The sequence below is a fragment of the Cavia porcellus genome, unplaced genomic scaffold (genome assembly GCF_034190915.1).
Source record: "Cavia porcellus strain 051 isolate PalLab524CR breed Dunkin Hartley unplaced genomic scaffold, mCavPor4.1 scaffold_9, whole genome shotgun sequence".
Lineage (NCBI taxonomy): Eukaryota > Metazoa > Chordata > Mammalia > Rodentia > Caviidae > Cavia > Cavia porcellus.
Window position 1 is genome coordinate 86,713,098 of NW_026947492.1, and position 17,667 is coordinate 86,730,764.

At 44.4% G+C, this 17,667-nt stretch overlaps 1 protein-coding gene across 3 annotated transcripts in view; it reads left to right on the forward strand.

Annotated features, from left to right (window-relative positions):
• LOC100728849 (protein kinase C-binding protein NELL1-like) overlaps positions 1 to 17,667 on the forward strand; it is a 510,642-nt gene that overhangs the window by 64,291 nt on the left and 428,684 nt on the right. For all 3 annotated transcript variants that reach the window (XM_063256784.1, XM_063256785.1, XM_063256786.1), the window contains exon 3: positions 12,599 to 12,749. In XM_063256784.1, the coding sequence (XP_063112854.1) occupies positions 12,599 to 12,749 (151 nt within the window). The remainder of the gene's footprint in view (positions 1 to 12,598; positions 12,750 to 17,667) is intronic.

A 17,667-nucleotide genomic window follows, 5' to 3' on the forward strand; every position in this document is an offset into this window, starting at 1 on the left:
TTAACCTCATATACAGACGTGGGATTAACATGCAGATCCCCACCAATATGGACAGTGATCATCCCTATTATTATCATAAAGAAGTGTCAGCCTGGGAGTGGGGTGGAGAAGAATAAGGAAGGGGGTTTCCCATTACTTAGCTCCTGCTGGGTTACCTGGATTCACATTGCTTTGTGATTTCTTTCTGTTGTAGAAAAGGTTTCTCTGTCACTCCTTCTCATAGCAAGGGAGAAAGGCTCTGCCGTTTACTTGACAGGCATAGTGCTCAGGACTCCCTTAATCCATCAGTAGGTAAGTTATTTCTAGAAGGCCCCCTCCAGCTTCGCTCTTTCTCCTTTAGCTAAACTGGAGAGAAGGAAACTATGCCTGCGAAGCTGCCTGGCCCCTCCATGTCCATCTCCACGGGCACGTGTTTCTGCAGGGCACAGTCTTGCCTCTTCACAGTGAGTCCTTCACCTCTGCCCGCTGGCTTGGCTTCTTGCCCCCTGCTCCTCACTCATCCCTTCACCCCTGTTTGAGGCCCTGCTGTCATACTGGTCCCAGGTCACCAAGTTTATGCAGGATCTGGAGTGAAATAGCATGGATGCCATGGAAGTCTTTTGTCACTGTTTCTCCCGCAATTTGCTCATTAATATGATCTTGGTCATTGCATTTTCTACTAAAGCTGGGTCAATTTCCCAGGGGTGGAAAGTCAGGCATGAGTCCCTTCAACCAATTAAATGACTTGTTTGTGTGAGAGAAGACAATTTCATCAGGAGTATTTCCCTGTGATTTGACATCTCCTTTTGCAGGCTGAACTTTTTAAAAAGTGCTTTCTAGTCTGATGACAGGGTTGCCTAGATTTTTGATAGAAAAGTTAAGTAATTAAGATAACCCAAGTCACACACATGCTTAGAGTTGTTTGTGTGTCACCAGGAGGGAGATGCCAAGTTGTATTTTGAGACCATGAAAAGAAATAGCTGGATTGTTTCTTGTCAGGCTGCATGTAAACTTATCAGTCAGAGTTTAGCTTTCTGCCTCTCCACGCTGCAATTGTCTTTGCCCAGAGTCTCAGGAGCTTACCTTTGAAACATTAGCTGTTCACCCTAGTAATTGCTCCATCCTCTAATTTAATGAAAACCCATTAAACTGAAACAACAATTAAAATGAGATATCATCTCTGCAGGAGGTTTGCATATTAAAATCGCTGTGCATTCCCATACAGGCAGATTTTTATTCTTGAAAAATGGAATTTGAAGCAACATGTGAAAAATGATTTATAATGAAGAATCATAAACTAGAGAGCTCTGAAGTTGAATATGATGCCTTACGTTTTACTATTGAGTCTGAGTAGCTGTTATAAGTTCAAGGCCAATATGATATTTTGAATGTCTCTTTCATGCCTGAGAATTAGACTGATCAAATGGAGACAACTATAATTTTGTAGGCCCACCATTCCAGACTTAAAATGCGCAACTGTTTGCACATTCAGTACATGGAATACTGCAGGCTGTTGGAGGACGGCACCCCTTAAATAGAGGAGACCAGGTGGACTGAGGAGTTGAGAAGTTTAATGATTTCCTCTTGTGTGGGATTAGGGAAGCCATTTAGAAATTTAAAGAGAGAGCAGTTATTTTGAACCTGTAGATGCACCTTAGCTCAATATTAGAGGTGGGATCTTGTGAAAGTCATGGGCTTCTCTAAGCCAGAGATTTCTTGTCTTTAAAGTAAGGGTATTCATATTTATCCAGATATGTGGTGCAATCATATAGAAGAAACCCTTGGGAAGCTTTAAAGTTCAGATTTTTAGTAGGCAGATTTCTGTGATTTCCTTGCAAAGTTTCTCAGAAACATTCTTAGGAGCCCTCACTGTGTGCTGGGCACTTTCCATTTTTCTGTCATGTCACCAGTAGGGAGCTATGAAAACTGAACAGTATTACCATGGTTGGGCAGGTGAGGCGACTCGAGAAGGAAGCAGAGAAACTTGAGTCATGGTAGGTCTCACGTGGCTCTGTCACAGAGTTGGCACTGAAATCCTGCTGTGTCTCAGGTGACAGATGGCACTGAGAAGCAGTGGTACCTTGCGGTTGGCCGTAGTAGGCAGAGCTGAGTTTGAACTTCAGCTGTGCTGCTCTGTAGAAAGCTCGTCAATTCTTTGCACCTTACTTTTAAAATGGAGATAGCAGTGCTAGCATCACCAGGTTGCTCTGAAGCTTAAATTACAATATGAGATGTGGGGACCAGGGATTTAGCTCAGTGGCTCAAGTGCTTGCCTGGTAAGCACAAGGTCGTGAGTTCGATCCCCAGTACAAAAAAAAAAAATATGAGATGTGATTGAAAAATATGATGTGTTAGAAAAATTTGACAGACAGAACGAACCATGAATCCCCCCCAGAAGGCTCCCTTTGCTCGTAACACACTAACTCATCGTTCTTGCCACTGCCCAGGGCAGCTCTGGAATCCCCTTTCGTGAGTGTCTTCAGAACCTGACCATTCTTTTGGATGCCTCAGTGTCCTTGAATGTATTTAAGGTGTTTAGTTTTCATGGTCATTTTTCCTCTGGGGAGAAGCCAGAAGTTGCATGGTTCCAGATCCTGTAAAGAAGGTGACAAAGGCACATTCCAGTGGTTTGCAGGGCTGTCTTTCCATTGGATAGCACTGGGCCACAGCTTTCACCATCGTTTTGACCACACCCTATGAAGACACTCATGAGCTAGGATTTCTTGAACTGCAAGAGTTCAGCAATGTGTGTTTGAAGTGAGGGGGAGCAAGTTGTGTGTGACTAACAGCAAAGTGGCTTTTCCTGAACTGTAACTTTTCAATTCAAAAATTGCCACATCACTGCTTGAATTTTTCATTGACTCTTTGAATTTGTGCTTGGCTTTACCAGCGAAAAGCAAAAATTTAGGAAATTTTGGGTATTGCCTGAGTGAACCTAGAATGACGTGGCTGGAAAGGCCCACAGGGGCCCCATGCTGGTTTATTTTATGGAGATAAAAGAATTAGAAGTGGCCATAACCTTGTCCCCAGCCATGGCTGGCAACACCCATTCCCCAGTTGCCCTCACTCTGGCCCACAGCTCAAACTGACCACCAGCTTTGCCTTGATTTCAGCACCAGCTGCAGCACCCAGGCTCTCTTGGCTTGGTGCATGATGGTAAAGCTTAGTGCTCTACCTGAGCTATGGGACCCAAGACTGGTCTACAGTTATCATGCACTTTTTATGTGGTAGACAGTGTGTTAAGAGTTAGCGTGCATAATCGATCCAGTCTTCTTAACTGTCCCCCATGGAGTAGAGGCAGTTTTATTTTACTTTTCAGATGCAGAAGTTGAGGCATAGATGGATTTACATGTCTGAGGTCACACATCTGACAAGAGTGAGAAAGCTGGACTCGGAATCCAGCTGTCTGTCTTCAGAATGGGAGCTCTTAATTACTACTATACCCGTTCTTAGCCAAAATATCCAGTCCTGGATGAGGTGCTCTCTGGCCTGCTCTACGATATCCTGGACTTGTGATGCCACCTGTCATGGCTTATTGCAGTGGCCCCAAGCCTCATGCAGTTATGGACTTGACCAAATGTAGAGTTTGTGATTGGTCTGTTGTCTAGCACTTGGATTGGTGGTGCGAGTGCTACAGACACCTAGGGGTGGAGCCAGCATATGGTGTAATGGCAGGAAGACAGTGTGTCTTGTTTGTTTGCTTTTGCTTTTTGCAGTGGCCATGAATGGCTGCTCTTCAATAGCATACTGCCTTGGAGCTGAGTATGGACTAAAACCTCCAAGAACTATGACAAATAAAGTTTCCTCCCCTAACTTTGCATGTCAGGTATTTTGTCTCAACAAAGTAAAAAGTAACTAAGACACCACCCAGCAGGTCTGCTTTTCTTCTACTTGTGAAGGAAGCACCCAAATGGCTCCATTCATCATGTTTGTGCCTTTTTCTTGTGAAGAAAGTCTTACCCTCTTGTCAGTAGAGGCTGCCAATAGTCCATTTTGTGTCACAGAGTCTGGTTCAGAGGATTGCTCAATAAAGATTTCTAAAATGAAGAATAAGGAAGCAATGGATGAGTGGTTGAATGGATGGCTTGCAAAAGGCAGGGGTAAGGACCACCTTCACACCTTTCATGAGAACCAGACAGCATACCTTGGCCAAATTGTGTTGCTTGTGCTTAGTAACTTGTGTGTGGCATTTCATATGCCATGTAGTGGGTACACCTGCTGGTGCTTGGACTCTTGGCCAGAGTGGTTTAAAATGATCCTAGAAAAAGCTTGATGATTAGCTGTGTATTATTAAAATACACCTCAGTTCCTGACAGGTCATACAGATGAGCACAGACAAGGGTTTTTGCCCAAGAGCGCTGAATATTGCTTTTGTGAAGTGCCCCCATCAGGCCATCCAGGGAACTGACTGATGCTTTACTTCAAGGAATTGTGTTCCTGGAAAGCAGGAGCTGGTGGAGGCTGGTTGGAGGGCCAATCTGTTGCTCTCACTGATTTAAGTATGCACAATTGTGTCAGTGAAATCCAGGTGATTGCTGCTTATTTTCTCCTTTATAGAATTCCCTTCTTAGTTATCACCTGTTTCTATAATGTGATCTCCTATTGTAGAAGAAAATGTGTTGATTTTTCCTTCCAGGAAGTCTCAGAGAATATTTGCAAATTCATATATGTGCAGAAAGGAAAAATTTCAGTTACAGTAGTTTCCAGTTGCTAGTATTTTGACTGGTTCCCAATCTCTGTTATGTACCACTGAATACCTTTAATGCATACTCAATATGATGCTGTAGACATGGCTGTGTATCTGTTTCACAGGATTCCTTGTGTATTTCCTGTGTTATCTTAATACTTCAAGTACCATCATCTTACCCTATGTACTTTCCCACTGGGTACATAGACCCTAATGTATTTAACCATCCCTTATTGGTAGATCCCGTCTTTGCTGTACAGTACAGTCTTAATCATATTACAAAAATCTTTCATCAGCCTTTCCCATTTGTTCCCTCATCTTGCGATTCAGCTGGAGCTGCATTTATACTTTACCTCTTTTTTTTTGTGTGTGTCTTTTTCATTTTTATTGGTACCGGGGATCGAACTCACGACTGCCTGCTTGCAAGGCAGGCGCTTATGCCGCTGAGCTAAATCCCCAGCCCCTATACTTTACCTCTTTCGTCGCTGTAGGGAAAGGAATGAGGGTGATGGAGAGGAGAGACAAAAACTTGATCAATGGTAGGTTGCAGTGGTAGTGTGGAGTGTCTGTAATTTGTCAATTTCTTAGTGACACAGGGGATGTGTTGATTTTCTTTACTGGTCAAGATGAGCTCAGCTGCCTTTCAGTGCCTACCTTACTAGTGAAATTATAGGGGCATTGGAAGCTGTTTTGATGGAGTCACATAGTAATTATAAAAAAGTGATGAATACCTAGAACTCTGTGGTCTGAGTTCCCTGAGGAGTAGCTGGCGGTGCTCAGTGCGCCTTTTCATGTCTTAGCCAGCTCCCTGTGTTAATATTCTTTATCTCAGCAAGTTAGTGTTAAATGTGGATATTTTCATGGGCCTCCTATCTTATGTTGTCTAGAGTTTGGGCTCAAGGTGTATTTTATGGCCACAACACGATGAGGGTTTGCTGTGTGCCAGGCACTGTACTGGGAGTGGGGTAAACATGTTTTTTGTGGAGTTTGCAGTCTAGGGAGCAGTTTAGTCATTAATAAAGCACTCCCACCCATAGGCTGGCAGTGCTGGGGTAAGTACCTGAAGATGAAATATAGGGGGCGCTGGACTGGGGAAGTGACAGTTAAGGTTGTGTCCAGAAAAGGAGGCAGGAAGAGTGAGGTCCCTGAGGCTGGATGTGCAGCAGTGGGGGAGGTCCATGGACCTCGGCAGGAAGGAATGAGGCTCTGGTGCTGGGCTGCGTGAGCAAGGGCGGAGGGAGGGGAAGGAGGGGATGATGGAAAGCAAGCAGGGTGCCCTGCGAATTCCTGTAATAGGCAGGAGTTCATTTTTCCCCCACTTGCTTGGCCTGTGACCCTGGGCAAACCATGGAATTCCTTTGTTTCTCAGTGTCTCTGTCTGTAAAATGCACAAGGGGTATAGAAATAGGTTATCTACTCATTTGTGCAATAAATGCTTTCTGAGTGATTATACAAATTGCCTAATGTTGGGTGTGTGATGGGGAGTTGTCCTCTGTCCCCTCATGTCAACCAGTGAGAATACACACGTCGGCAAATCGTGGATGCCATGCAGGTAAGAACATGACCTTTGGAACCAGCCAGCTGTATATGTACTGTGGCTTCCCAGCTCAGTGTCTTTTAGAACGTTATTTTAATTCCACAAGGCTAACTTTTCTCATCTATAAAATAGAAATAACAGCAAGGCCTGTTCCTGAGACGGCCGTGAGTGACAGGACACATGCAGAACCTTGGCCCAGTTCCCGGCACTGCAGTAAACCATCACACTTGTCTTGTATCATTGTCATTTCCGAAGCCAGTGGAGGTTTCATGGGAGGTCATTGTGCCCTTGTTAGTGGAGATGAAAATCCCTTCCGCACTCACCGGAAGTCTTCTGCTGTCCTGGCTGCATTCTGCTTGTGATTTCTACCTCTCTGCAGACGGCCTGGATCAGTGATATCCAACATCCTAGAGATGGGCTGTAGGACCTGCAGGGGGACACAGAACCTCCACAGCAGAAAACCCGCATGGCTGGTTGACAGTTCTGAACCCTCAAACTTATCCTGCACTGGGAAGTAGAAAGCCAACTGCCAGTGCAAATGAACATGTGTTGCTTTGCTTTTAGGGAACCAGGGTTACCATGAGCTTGAGTGTTACTGCAGCTGGGAGGATGTGCCTTTCTCCCAGGAGCTTACCGTATTTGAGGTTCTCCACGTGAACCCTGAAACACTGTCTGAATGCTCGCTCAGTCAGCGCTGAGGCAGGCCGCCCTGGGGTGTTCATTTTTCCATGTTTCTGGCTGCCGCTTCCTTTGCTACCTTGATTCTCCAATCTGCATCAGCAGGAACTTTGCCAGTGGCTATGTTTTGTGCTAATCTGGTACCCCGTGGCTGTCAGGAACCTGAGAATTCCGTCCAGTGGATGCTTTCGCTGCTGGACTTTTAGTGAAAGATCTGCTTGCAGAGAAAGAAAAACGCCAGGACAGTGTAAAACGTGTGGTGCTCACATCCGCCCAGCAGTCCTGCAGTGAAAACACCTTCTCCTTCCTCTCGCGCCTGCCTGGCATTGTGTGTTAATCGTTTTTTTGAGTCAGGTTTAATGAGGCCCCCTCTGTGATGTCACTGTCTGCCTCCATGACCCTCTGTCCTCCGTGCTGTGCCCTGCTGGCTACCTCTTGTCACTGGGAAATGGTCTCACGTATGTATCTGTGGGACACAGACAATAGTTTTAACTTTCATTTCCTCAGTGCCCATCACAGTGTCTTCTATAGACGCAGCACAGCTGTGTATTTGCTGGCCGTGAAATTCACCACCATCCTGCCCCTTCAGGTGAAGGAGGAGGCCAACAAGGTTGTTTCCTGATTCAGCAGGGAAGAGTGTGTGAGTGCAGTTTAGTAATTTCTTTTCTTCTCTGCTCTCCAGTCCCCTCCTGTCACCCAGCACTGATTTTTTTTTCTTTCTGATGTTTAATTAGCACCTTAGCATTTTTAGTCTTGCTTTAAAAAGAATAGGTGGCACCTTTTCATCCTAGGAAAGAAAAAGCAATTAACCCTTGCTGCTGAGTTAGCATATGGTAACTAGATCTTGCCAAATCTCAGAGTATTTGGAGTGATATTTTCTCTTCTTTCCAAAAAAAAGAGAATGAGTGGCAGTTGCTTTAAATAATGGCATCCTGGAAAGCTGCCTCAGCACAATGGCAGCCCTCAAAGCTAGAGGGCACACAGTGGAAACCCTCAGAGGTGGGTCAGATTTCACAAGTTTGAATTGTGTAGCTTACTAGTCAATTTTTGGAGGAAGTAGGTAAAGAGATGCAGGTTAGCACACGTTGAGTTGGGGTATGATGAGTGGAGAAGGGCTCCCCCATTTTTACATTGTGTATGTATTCAGAGCCTCTCTCTCTCTGACATATCTGCTTTCCTGATGATGTTGGGGTGACAAGGACTAGATCTCAGCTTAGGGAAGGGGGTTCAGTAAAAGGGAGGTCCCTGGAGCCAGCATTGTTGTGTCAGGTATCTCTGGCCACAGCTGTGGTTCACCAGGTAATGTGATAGGCACTGAATGGTTCTGACAGTGTTGCCTGGGAAGAGAACATGTGGGGTCTATAGGAGTTCAATGAAGGCCACCAATGGGTGTCAGATTCAGGGACTACACAGTTGTCATTCTGAGGATGACTTGATTTACACATGGTGACCTGGTCCTCCCACCCAACTCTACCTGTAAGTCACACTTTTATCTAATCCCCCTTTGTTGTGTTCAGCAGCCTTACATTCTGCATGTTTGATCTGTGCTTAACACATTTCACAGGTCTCTAACTTAGAATCTATATTTAACACTTCTTTGGAGCTTTCCACATCTCACTTGTTTTTCTTGTTCTTGCTGGCAGAATTAAACATTCTCCAGTTACCCAGCAGCATCCTTCACAGTGGCTAAACACGGAAGTATGATATTCACGATCAGGTCTCATTAGTTGGTTTCCATTGGTCACTCTTTTAACTCCAGAGGGGAAAACACAGACTGTGAAGTAGCTGACATGTCAGTATTTTCAGTAATAGGAAACTTTACACTTTATGTTAATTTGAAAAATCAGCAAAAGAGAAAAATTGTAGAATGTGAATATTTTTTTATGGAAAATGTGCTCGTACCCTCTTTTTCTGTGTGGCCAAGAGCAGGAAAATGTGATTAACAGGCATGAAATTGAGGCAGGGAAAGGACTTGGTGATGATGGAATTTAGCTCTCTTACTTTTTGATGCTGTGTGTGGGATTCAGAAAAGGAAAGTGTCTCATCCAAGGTTATACAGCCAGTTACCTGTCAAACTCTCCTTGAAACCCGGTCCACTGTTCTTCCATTGTAAGAAGTGAATTTTCTTGTGTTCTTCACTGGTTGAAAATAGGTAATTAGTTACTTGAAAGGTCTTTTTGAAAATGAGAATGCACACAGAGTCTCCATGTATCAAAACAGGTGGTTCTTACATTTTCCTTTGGTGGGAGTTAATGAAGTCTCATTACTTCAGTGTGCCAATCCTTTATAAAGAGAAATGAGTCAAACCAGCATAAGGAATGTCCAGCTGTCAAGCAGGACTGAATGAGCAGAAATATAAAAGAGGGGAAGTCAGCACCAAATGTCGTTTTCTATAGTCAGCCACTGGCATTCAGCCATTCATCTCTTGGTCTTCCAAAAGGTTCCATACTGCTTCCTGACTGCAATATACATACTTATTCAAAGTAATAATGTAAATGAGGAAAAGAGTGGAGGATACATTCATTGACCAGTCAGTCTTTGTGAGTTGCCTGCTTCATGCCAGGCCAGGCACTAGGAAGGGTTGATGAAACAATGAATATATGAGTGGATCTGCCCTCTTGGAGCTTAGTGTTAGTGGGAAAAGGAAAGAAATGACAGGAAGCAAGAAGCATGAAACAAGACTGCGATATTTAAGAGAATAACAACCCGATCCGAATTCACAGATTATGATAAATTATGTGGAGAAAATAACCAGAGTGGTATGTTAGTGGGACATTTGTGGAGGTCTTGCTTTGGAGAGAGTGACTGGGAGTTTGTATCTGCAGTGAGAGCCCACAGAGGATGAACCAGGCACGTGAGAAGGTGGCAGAAGTGTGCTTGGAAAAGGGGGAAAAGTCTAGAGCAGGAGTGGTCTTGGTGGCTCCTCTAGTGCCCCAAGAGAAGAGTGTGAGATGGAAGGAGAGATGCAGGTATAATCCCTGGTGTGTGTGTGTGTGTGTGTGTGTGTGTGTGTCTATGTGTGTGTGTGTGTGTGTGTGTGTGTGTGATTTTGCAGGTAATGGAAATGGAGCTGAGTTTTATCCTATGACCAGTGAAAAGCCATTGGAGAATTTTATGCAGTAACTAAAATGATTTGGACATATATTTTAAAAAGAGCATTTTGGCTGTTGTGTGGAAAACAAGGAAAAGAAAAGTTCTTATGGGAAACACAGAGACGAGACGAGTTAGGAAACTGAAGTGTCAGGGGAGCAATCTTAATGTCTTGGGTGAGAGTTATCAGAGAGAGGTAGGGAAGTAGTTAACAGACTTCAGGCCTGGGAGCCCTCACGACTTGCTCTTGGATCAGAACACAAGGCGCAGAGCTCGGAAGAATCAAGTGGATTCTCTAGTTTCATTGGCTCAAAGAACTTGGTGTCACCATTTACAAAGACTGGGAATTCTAGGAGAAGACAGAAGGTTGTGGGAGAGAACTAGAGCTCTGTTGTGGGCAAATGCAATTTGAAATGTTCATTAATCTCTTGCAGATAGGTGGTGGCAAGAGATTGGATCTATGACTCTGTTGCTTAAGGGAGAACTTAACATTTCACTTGTAAATATGGGGGTCATAGGTCATGACACTGGAAGATCAATTCCTAGGAATACTGAGGTGATGGTACTCACTCTGGGAATGATGTTTATAGCTTCTCTCCAGCAGGCTTTGCTGAGTGATCATGCCCTCTTTTGGATCCAAGTAGCACAATCCTGTAATGAGGTCTCTAGGTCCTACCACCAATCAGTAGAGTCCTATTTGATGAGTGAGGAAGTAAGCAGATAAGAGAGCTCCACCTCCTTCGAGTCTAACTGTTCTGCCACTAAATTCTGGGCAGCCTTTACTACAGTTATACCTAGCAGTAATGATAATAAAAATAATGTTTAAAAATTTGCTAATATTCTCTAGGTTGCAAAATAGTTTGTTTATGTATTTAATAAATTTTGCATATTATCCTGGGATGTCTTCATCTGGGATTTCATGCAAGGAATAAAAATATTCTTAGGCTGAGGATATAGCTCAGTGGCACAGCGTCTGCCTGGGAAGCATAAGGTCCTGAGTTTGATTCCCAGGACAAAAAGAAAAAAACATATTCTTTAAGTGACTGTCGTTTGTTTGAGCCCTTGAAGAAGACTAACACAGTTTGCCACTTACCAGTAGGGAAGGCATTTCTTCAGGAAAAAAAGCAAAGTGCTAGGTGGGTATACAAGTGGTGTAGATCAGCATTCTGGGAGACTGGGGAAGAGGATTGCAAATCCAAGCTCAGCCTGGACACGTTAGAGCGACCTTGTCTCAAAATAAAAATAATAAAAAAAAAAATGCTAGCAAGGCGGCTCACTGGGCTTCAGACCCCAGTACCCCAAACAGATTGCAGGTGGGGTGCTCTTCATGAATTGGCTGCTCACGTGGTAGCAGCCTCCTTGTTTTTTCCATTCACAGCCTAGACTTTTATAGCTGGGAAAAGACTGCTGTTCCCTTTTGTGTTATTTACATGAAGTGGCAGTTCATAGTATTACAAGGTAGGCTGGGAGGGCTTGCAGAGAGGCCTGGTCCTTCACCTCTATTTGCAGATAAGAAGACAGGGGCTCAAGGTCAAGAATTCAAGGACTTCTCCTTTAGAAGCCACTGAGATTCTTCAGGGTTCTTCAAGTTCGAGATGTTCCTTGAGCAGTACAGACTTTGAAGTTTTGTGTTTTTCAAAGGCTCCTCATGCAGGGCTGGAGAGATAACCAAGAAGTTGTCATACAGTCCAAAGAGATGGTCAGGGTGGAGAGGAGACTGCCTGGTCCTCCTGTGACCTTCCTCTGTCACCCTCTGAGTAGTCTTCTTTAGCTTCATGCCCTCTGTGTTCCTTTCTGATCCCAGGAGATGCCGTGTGCAGTAATGATATAATACCTGTTTAAGGTAGTGAGGCTGAGGCTGAGAGGGAAATGGTAGATGCCTCTCATTCTGTTGGTGTTGGAGGAGGAGATTTCATCCAGGAGCAAGATTAGCTGGACTAACACACCTCTAGGCTTGCTAAGTTGGTCTCCATTGTTATAAATATTTCATGAGGAGAGTCATCCATGGCACCTTTACAGAGAAATTCCACGTGTGCTTTCGGAGCATGAGCAAATCTTGTGTTTATTGTCCAAGAAATGGCAGAGCTTTCTGGTGTTACTGGTGCTCGTAAATCTCAGCTAGGTACCGGACATGGACATGTTTCCTAGGAGCACTGTGGGGAGAGGGAAACACAACCCAGGAGAAGAGTGAGCGTGGGTGGCACTCGGTGGCATTTGGGCTCTGCTGGATCCCAGAGCCTCTGAACTTTGAACCCCATTTATCTGACCAACATTTGCCCTCCAGCACCCTGCTCTGCTTGCATCAGGCTGACTGGCTCAGTGTTCTGTCAACATTCATGTCAGAAAATCACAGTCCGGCCCATTGTAAACTGGGCACGGTGACAGGGATAGCATTTCCAGGGTATGCATCGAATGACTGTGGGTGAATGGTACCCGAAATTGAAAACTGTTGACGGGAGGGGAAATGGAAAATGTGACCTGGATCCATGAACATGGTGTTTTAAACTGTGGACCTTTGCTCTCTTCTCACATTCCCTTTTCTCTTTCTGTAATCCTTCCCTCCTCTCCCTTCTCCCCTCCTGTCCTCTCCTCTCTTCTCTCCCCTCCTCCTCCTTCTCATTTCCTAGATACAGGAAGAGAGATCCATGCAGCTCCTCATGTGAGTGAGAAATTAATTCAGTTGTTCCAGAATAAGAGTGAATTCACCTTTTTGGCCACCGTGCAGCAGAAGTCATTGACTTCAGGTGTGATACTGTCCATTGGAGACCTGGAGCACAGGTAGGAAAGCTTCTCCTGCTCTTGAAAACCTGCTTGGAGCTAGTTGACTCTGCAAGGTGCTTTGGAGGTGAGAGGTAGGAGCTCTAGGGAAGGTCTGACTAGGGGAACCTTGGTTGCTGTTGACCGCATTACTGGATTTACTTCGCCAACGACTGGATAAAGGAAGTGTGGTGTTGGCACACAATGGGTGCTATTCTGACAAAGAAGGACGAGCTTGAGTCGTAGTAGGAAAATGGAAGCACCTGGAGAGCACAGTGCTAAGTGAATTAAATCAGACACAGGAGCTTAACTGTCACAGGGTTTCTCTTATATGGGCAATCCAAGTTATCAATAGAGCAAAATAAAATGCGGATAGTAAGAAGTAGAGCTATCTTTCTCACATGGGAAAAGGATTAAGAGTTGCAGGGAGGGTGAGGGAAGGGAAACAAAGGGGGTGAATACAGGACTGAAGATATGTACCTGCGCCAGCTCCTTAGGAGGATTGTAAACACTGTGTCCTCCAAACATGTACTCATAACAAATACATAGAAATAAAGTCTAAAAATTAAAAAAAAAGAAAACCACAGAGCTGACTTTGGGTAAAGTGACTTTCTCCTTTGCCATCCAAGACCCACCCCTGAGAGCCTTTCTCACCTACTCTGTGGTCGACTGTTCATAGAAAACCACATCCTGTCTGAGGATGCCACGTGTAAGGCATCAAGCAAGTTAATTGCGTGCATTTAACAACTTTTAAGGATTTGTCCTATGTGTAATTGGGATCTGTGCTTGGTCCTGGGAATATTCAGGTGGATAATTATGAATGTTGATGCCCAGGATTGCATAAGCTGTTAAGGAATGTGGACAAATAAATAGCACAAAGCACTGCAGAAACAGGGTTGCATGCTTGTGTGCAGGGAGTGAAGGTAAACCTTAAACCCACGGTAAAGGTAAGTAAAGTTAAGTGGTCTGTCTTGGGACTTCAGCAGCCAAGAAAGGCTTCATGCAGGAGCATGGTTGGAAAAAACCATGTTGGTGGTAAGAGACTGCAGCCTACAAAGGTTTGTGGGAAATAGAATGAGATTTGGGGTAGACTTTGAGGAGAAAACAAAACAAAACAAACCAAAACAAAAACCAAAAACACAATGAACATTAGCATTTTTCAAGATCTTTAAAATTGCGTAAAAAATCCCTAGTCAGTGCTCAGTCCACAGACGCATGGTAACATACGATGCTTATGAGAAGGCACGTAGTATTACTATTTCTACTTTAAAGAGAGGAAACTGAAATATAGATTGTCGGTTGCTTTGCCAGGGATCATCTTTTTTAAATAAGCTTTTTAAAAATTAAGGTTATCAGTATAATTTATATGTGCATAATGATCATATTCATCAGAGGAACTTTGTACTTGCACATGATATGTTTCAGGAGTCTGCTACTAAGATGATGGATGTATGAGTGACACCCAGGTGTCTGGCTCCATGGCATGCTTTCTTAGTCTATTGCTTTGACTTCTTTGACCCAGTGTTTCTCCTGCTCACTTTTTAATTATCCCATTCTTTGGTGGGCACTGTTTGGTATCCCTTAGTTGAAATAGGGTGCTGACAGTTGAGGTGAAATGTTCCATGTACGGTATTGATTCAAGGCCACTGTGGGCTTTCTGGTTTGAAAGAAGCAGCCTTGTCGTGTCTTGGAGCCCTGGTCACAGTGAAATAGGTGGCTTTGTCCAAGAACTGGCCATACAAAGCCTGGCTGTCTGATGAAAGTGTTTCCTTGGTGATTTGTGCCTGTGCTGTGCCTTCCCAAGGTCAGTGGTGAAACATTTGCAGACAAGGGTTGTTTAAGTGCTGAGCAGGAATCTGGGCCCAGTCAGGCTTTGTGGTGCCCTGAGGATCACACAGGGACCATCTCTGCTTCTCAAAGTTGAGAGGCAGCAAGAGAGGCCATCTCTGCTTGAGAATTCCTAGATGAGATTTTTAAGCTTGTCTGCAAGTTTTAGAGAAGGATGAGACAGATCACTCTGGAGTGTGTCTGATCAATGAAAAACAACTTTCTAATTTTGTTGATGTTAATTTTTTCTTGAGGACCCGGTGTGAATCCTGGAAATGGTTGGCTTGGTTGGTTAAAATTCAGATACCTTACAAAAGCTGCAAGAAGTTGTGGGGAACTTTTTAACTTCTTTTTGCAAAGGTTCTAGAATATGGTAAATACCGCAGCTCTTGGGGTTCAAAATAATTCCACCCTTCATCCTTCAGACTGCCTCAGGGGCCTCTGAGAGGTATTTACCAGGCTGTAGGGGTCTAAGGGATCACAGGGTTCTCACTCACCAGATCCCTTGTGCTCTTTCAGACAAACTATTTGGGGAGCTCTGCAGTGGGTATTGTCAGCGCATGAGGTGAGGTTTTCAATGCAGACTGCAGATGCACTGGACTTTGGATCCTGTGTCAGTTTTGAGGCCTATTTTGATGACCTGGGATTTCTGGCTACAGGAATTTTGAGCAACTATCTTTCAGTGTTGAATCTTGGTTTTGGAAGACTAGAACAACTGCTTATTCTTGAATTTGAAGACCAGCTCTTTCTGAGTGAAGTCTGATGTAAGGTAGCTGCGGATACATACAGAATTTCTGAGACTCAGCCTTTTCTCAGAAAGACAGGTGAGGTATAAAATGACATAATATTCAAACACTGTAATTAAAATTTTAAAGAGGGTAGTAATAATGTCCATTCCAAGGGGCTCAGTCTGGATTTTGTAGAGATTTGTGTTTTGCTTAATCTGAATATCCGGTTTGCTTTGTAGTTCCTTTGTATGATAGAACCATTTCTTAGCAGAGGAGAATGAGGCCCCAATAAGTGTTTGTTTAATGTCCTCTAAGACATGAGCTGAGGCCTCTTACTAGCTCCCGCGAGGTACTCAGTGTCTTTCCTGTTCTTCACTTTTCTTCTTGGAGGCTTCTACCAAGGATATTAAGATGGTTAATCAGGCCTCTGCTTTTATCCAGGGCCACACAAGCTGGGAAAGATGGGAACCAACGATGTGGCAGAGGAGGCTCACCTGGGGGTCAGCGAGCAGAGTACTAGGTTGGAAGCCAGGAGGAAAGATGTCAGGAGAACAAAAGTTTAAGAAAGAAGTTCACATTTGAGTCTGGATCCCTGGACATCAGGTCACAGAGAACATAATTGAATACTGTAATTCGTTGGGGAAATTGTTAAGACCACAATTTTCAAATTTTTTTTTAAAATCCCTCAAATGCGAGTCTTTGAGGATCTGACCTGTGACTGTCTGTTTTAAGTAGAGATCAAGGTGATTCTAATGCTGTGAACAAGTAGGTGGGAATACTTGCCAGCCAGCTGTGCCAGGAGATAGAGCAGGAAGACAGGCTTGTGCGCCTGCGGGTTCCCCAAGCATCTGTCCATGCCTGCCCACGAGGGAACCCCAGCGAAGCTGTGTGGATTAGGATACAGGATTAAGTGCTGAGATAAAGACTACAAGATCAGTGGTTTAAACTAAGCGAAGTGTAACTGTCTCATGCTGCAGTTTGAATACATGCTGCCCAGAGTATATGTGACAACTCTTTCTGTCAGGGCCTTGCAGTTTCTAGGGTCTGCCGTGCCCCTGGTGGTGTTCACTTCCACATCAGTGCTAAGCCAGCACGCAGGGCAGCCAGACGTGGAAAGTGTGACCCTGCCCGTGTGACTTCCACCTGTCTCCTCTTTGCCAGAATGGGTTGCGTGGAGCCCCTGAGCTTCAGGGAGAATGGGGGAGGTGGTCTTTCTCCTGGGTAGCCCTGAGCTTCACTAAGAACCTGTGACTAACAGAAGGAGGGGTAAGTATGCTTCAGAGGCCAGGGGACATTCTCTACTTGTAGCACTGTTTCCCCTCTCCACAGAGAGGGCTTGGACTCTGCTCTGTGCATGTTGTGTGAATCCCTGGAGAATTCATTTTTCCTGCCCCATTCTGGATGAGGAGCTAGGTGGAAGATTGGTATCACCCCTAGGAAAATTACTCAGAGGCAGAAGCTGGAAGCTGATTTCCCCTCCAAGCAAAGAGGAGCTTTGGTTAGAAGCCACCTACCTGTTTGACAACTTAAATGGCTTATGCTTGTGATAATGACCTTTTTATAGAGGGGACCATAGAGATAGCAGATATATGCGTCTCGGTTGAGGGGGTGAAAATGAGCATTTGCTTAGGGCATGCCTTTGTGTATTGAATACTTTTTTTACTGACACATTAATTGTACACATTAGTGGGCCTCCATGTGGTGTTTCCATATGTGTGTAGACAGTGTGCACTGATTAAATACAGCTGTCTTTGGCCATCACCAAGCACCCTACCCAATCCCTAGGAATGTATGATCCTCCTGCCTCAGTGTCCCAAGTATCTGTGGCTACAGGCACAGGCTGTTGCTCCTGGATTGTTAAAAGCTTTTCGTTTAGGATAGCACATTATTAACCCTGAAGATCTGGACTTTAAACTTGGCCTTTTTACTTGGTACGTTGTTTAGTGATAATGAGCCTGAGAGGCTTACACTGGATTTGCCAACAAACAACACACACAGAAAGAAGGAGGCATGGCTTGGATTGCCTGAGTCTCCTTGTATATAGGATGGGGATTGGATGGTGTCTGTCAGGAAGTCAACATTATTTGCTGGGGATTGAGCTCAGCAGCATAAGCACCTTCCTGGCAACACAAGGTCCTGAGTTTGATCCCCAGTGCACAAAACAGTTGATATGGTTGTACAATTTTGATTTTGCAGATGCCATTGTATTGTCCTGTGATCTCAGAAGCCTGAGTGACCAATGCCAGGACACAATTACGTTTTAATGCTTGGTAAAGAGGTAATGGGACATCTCGACAAGTGCACACTGTCAGTGTGCACTATTTTCTTTTAAATGAAGTATCAGAGGGTGAGGGCACCCTCTGCAGCCTGGAGGACTCCTAGCT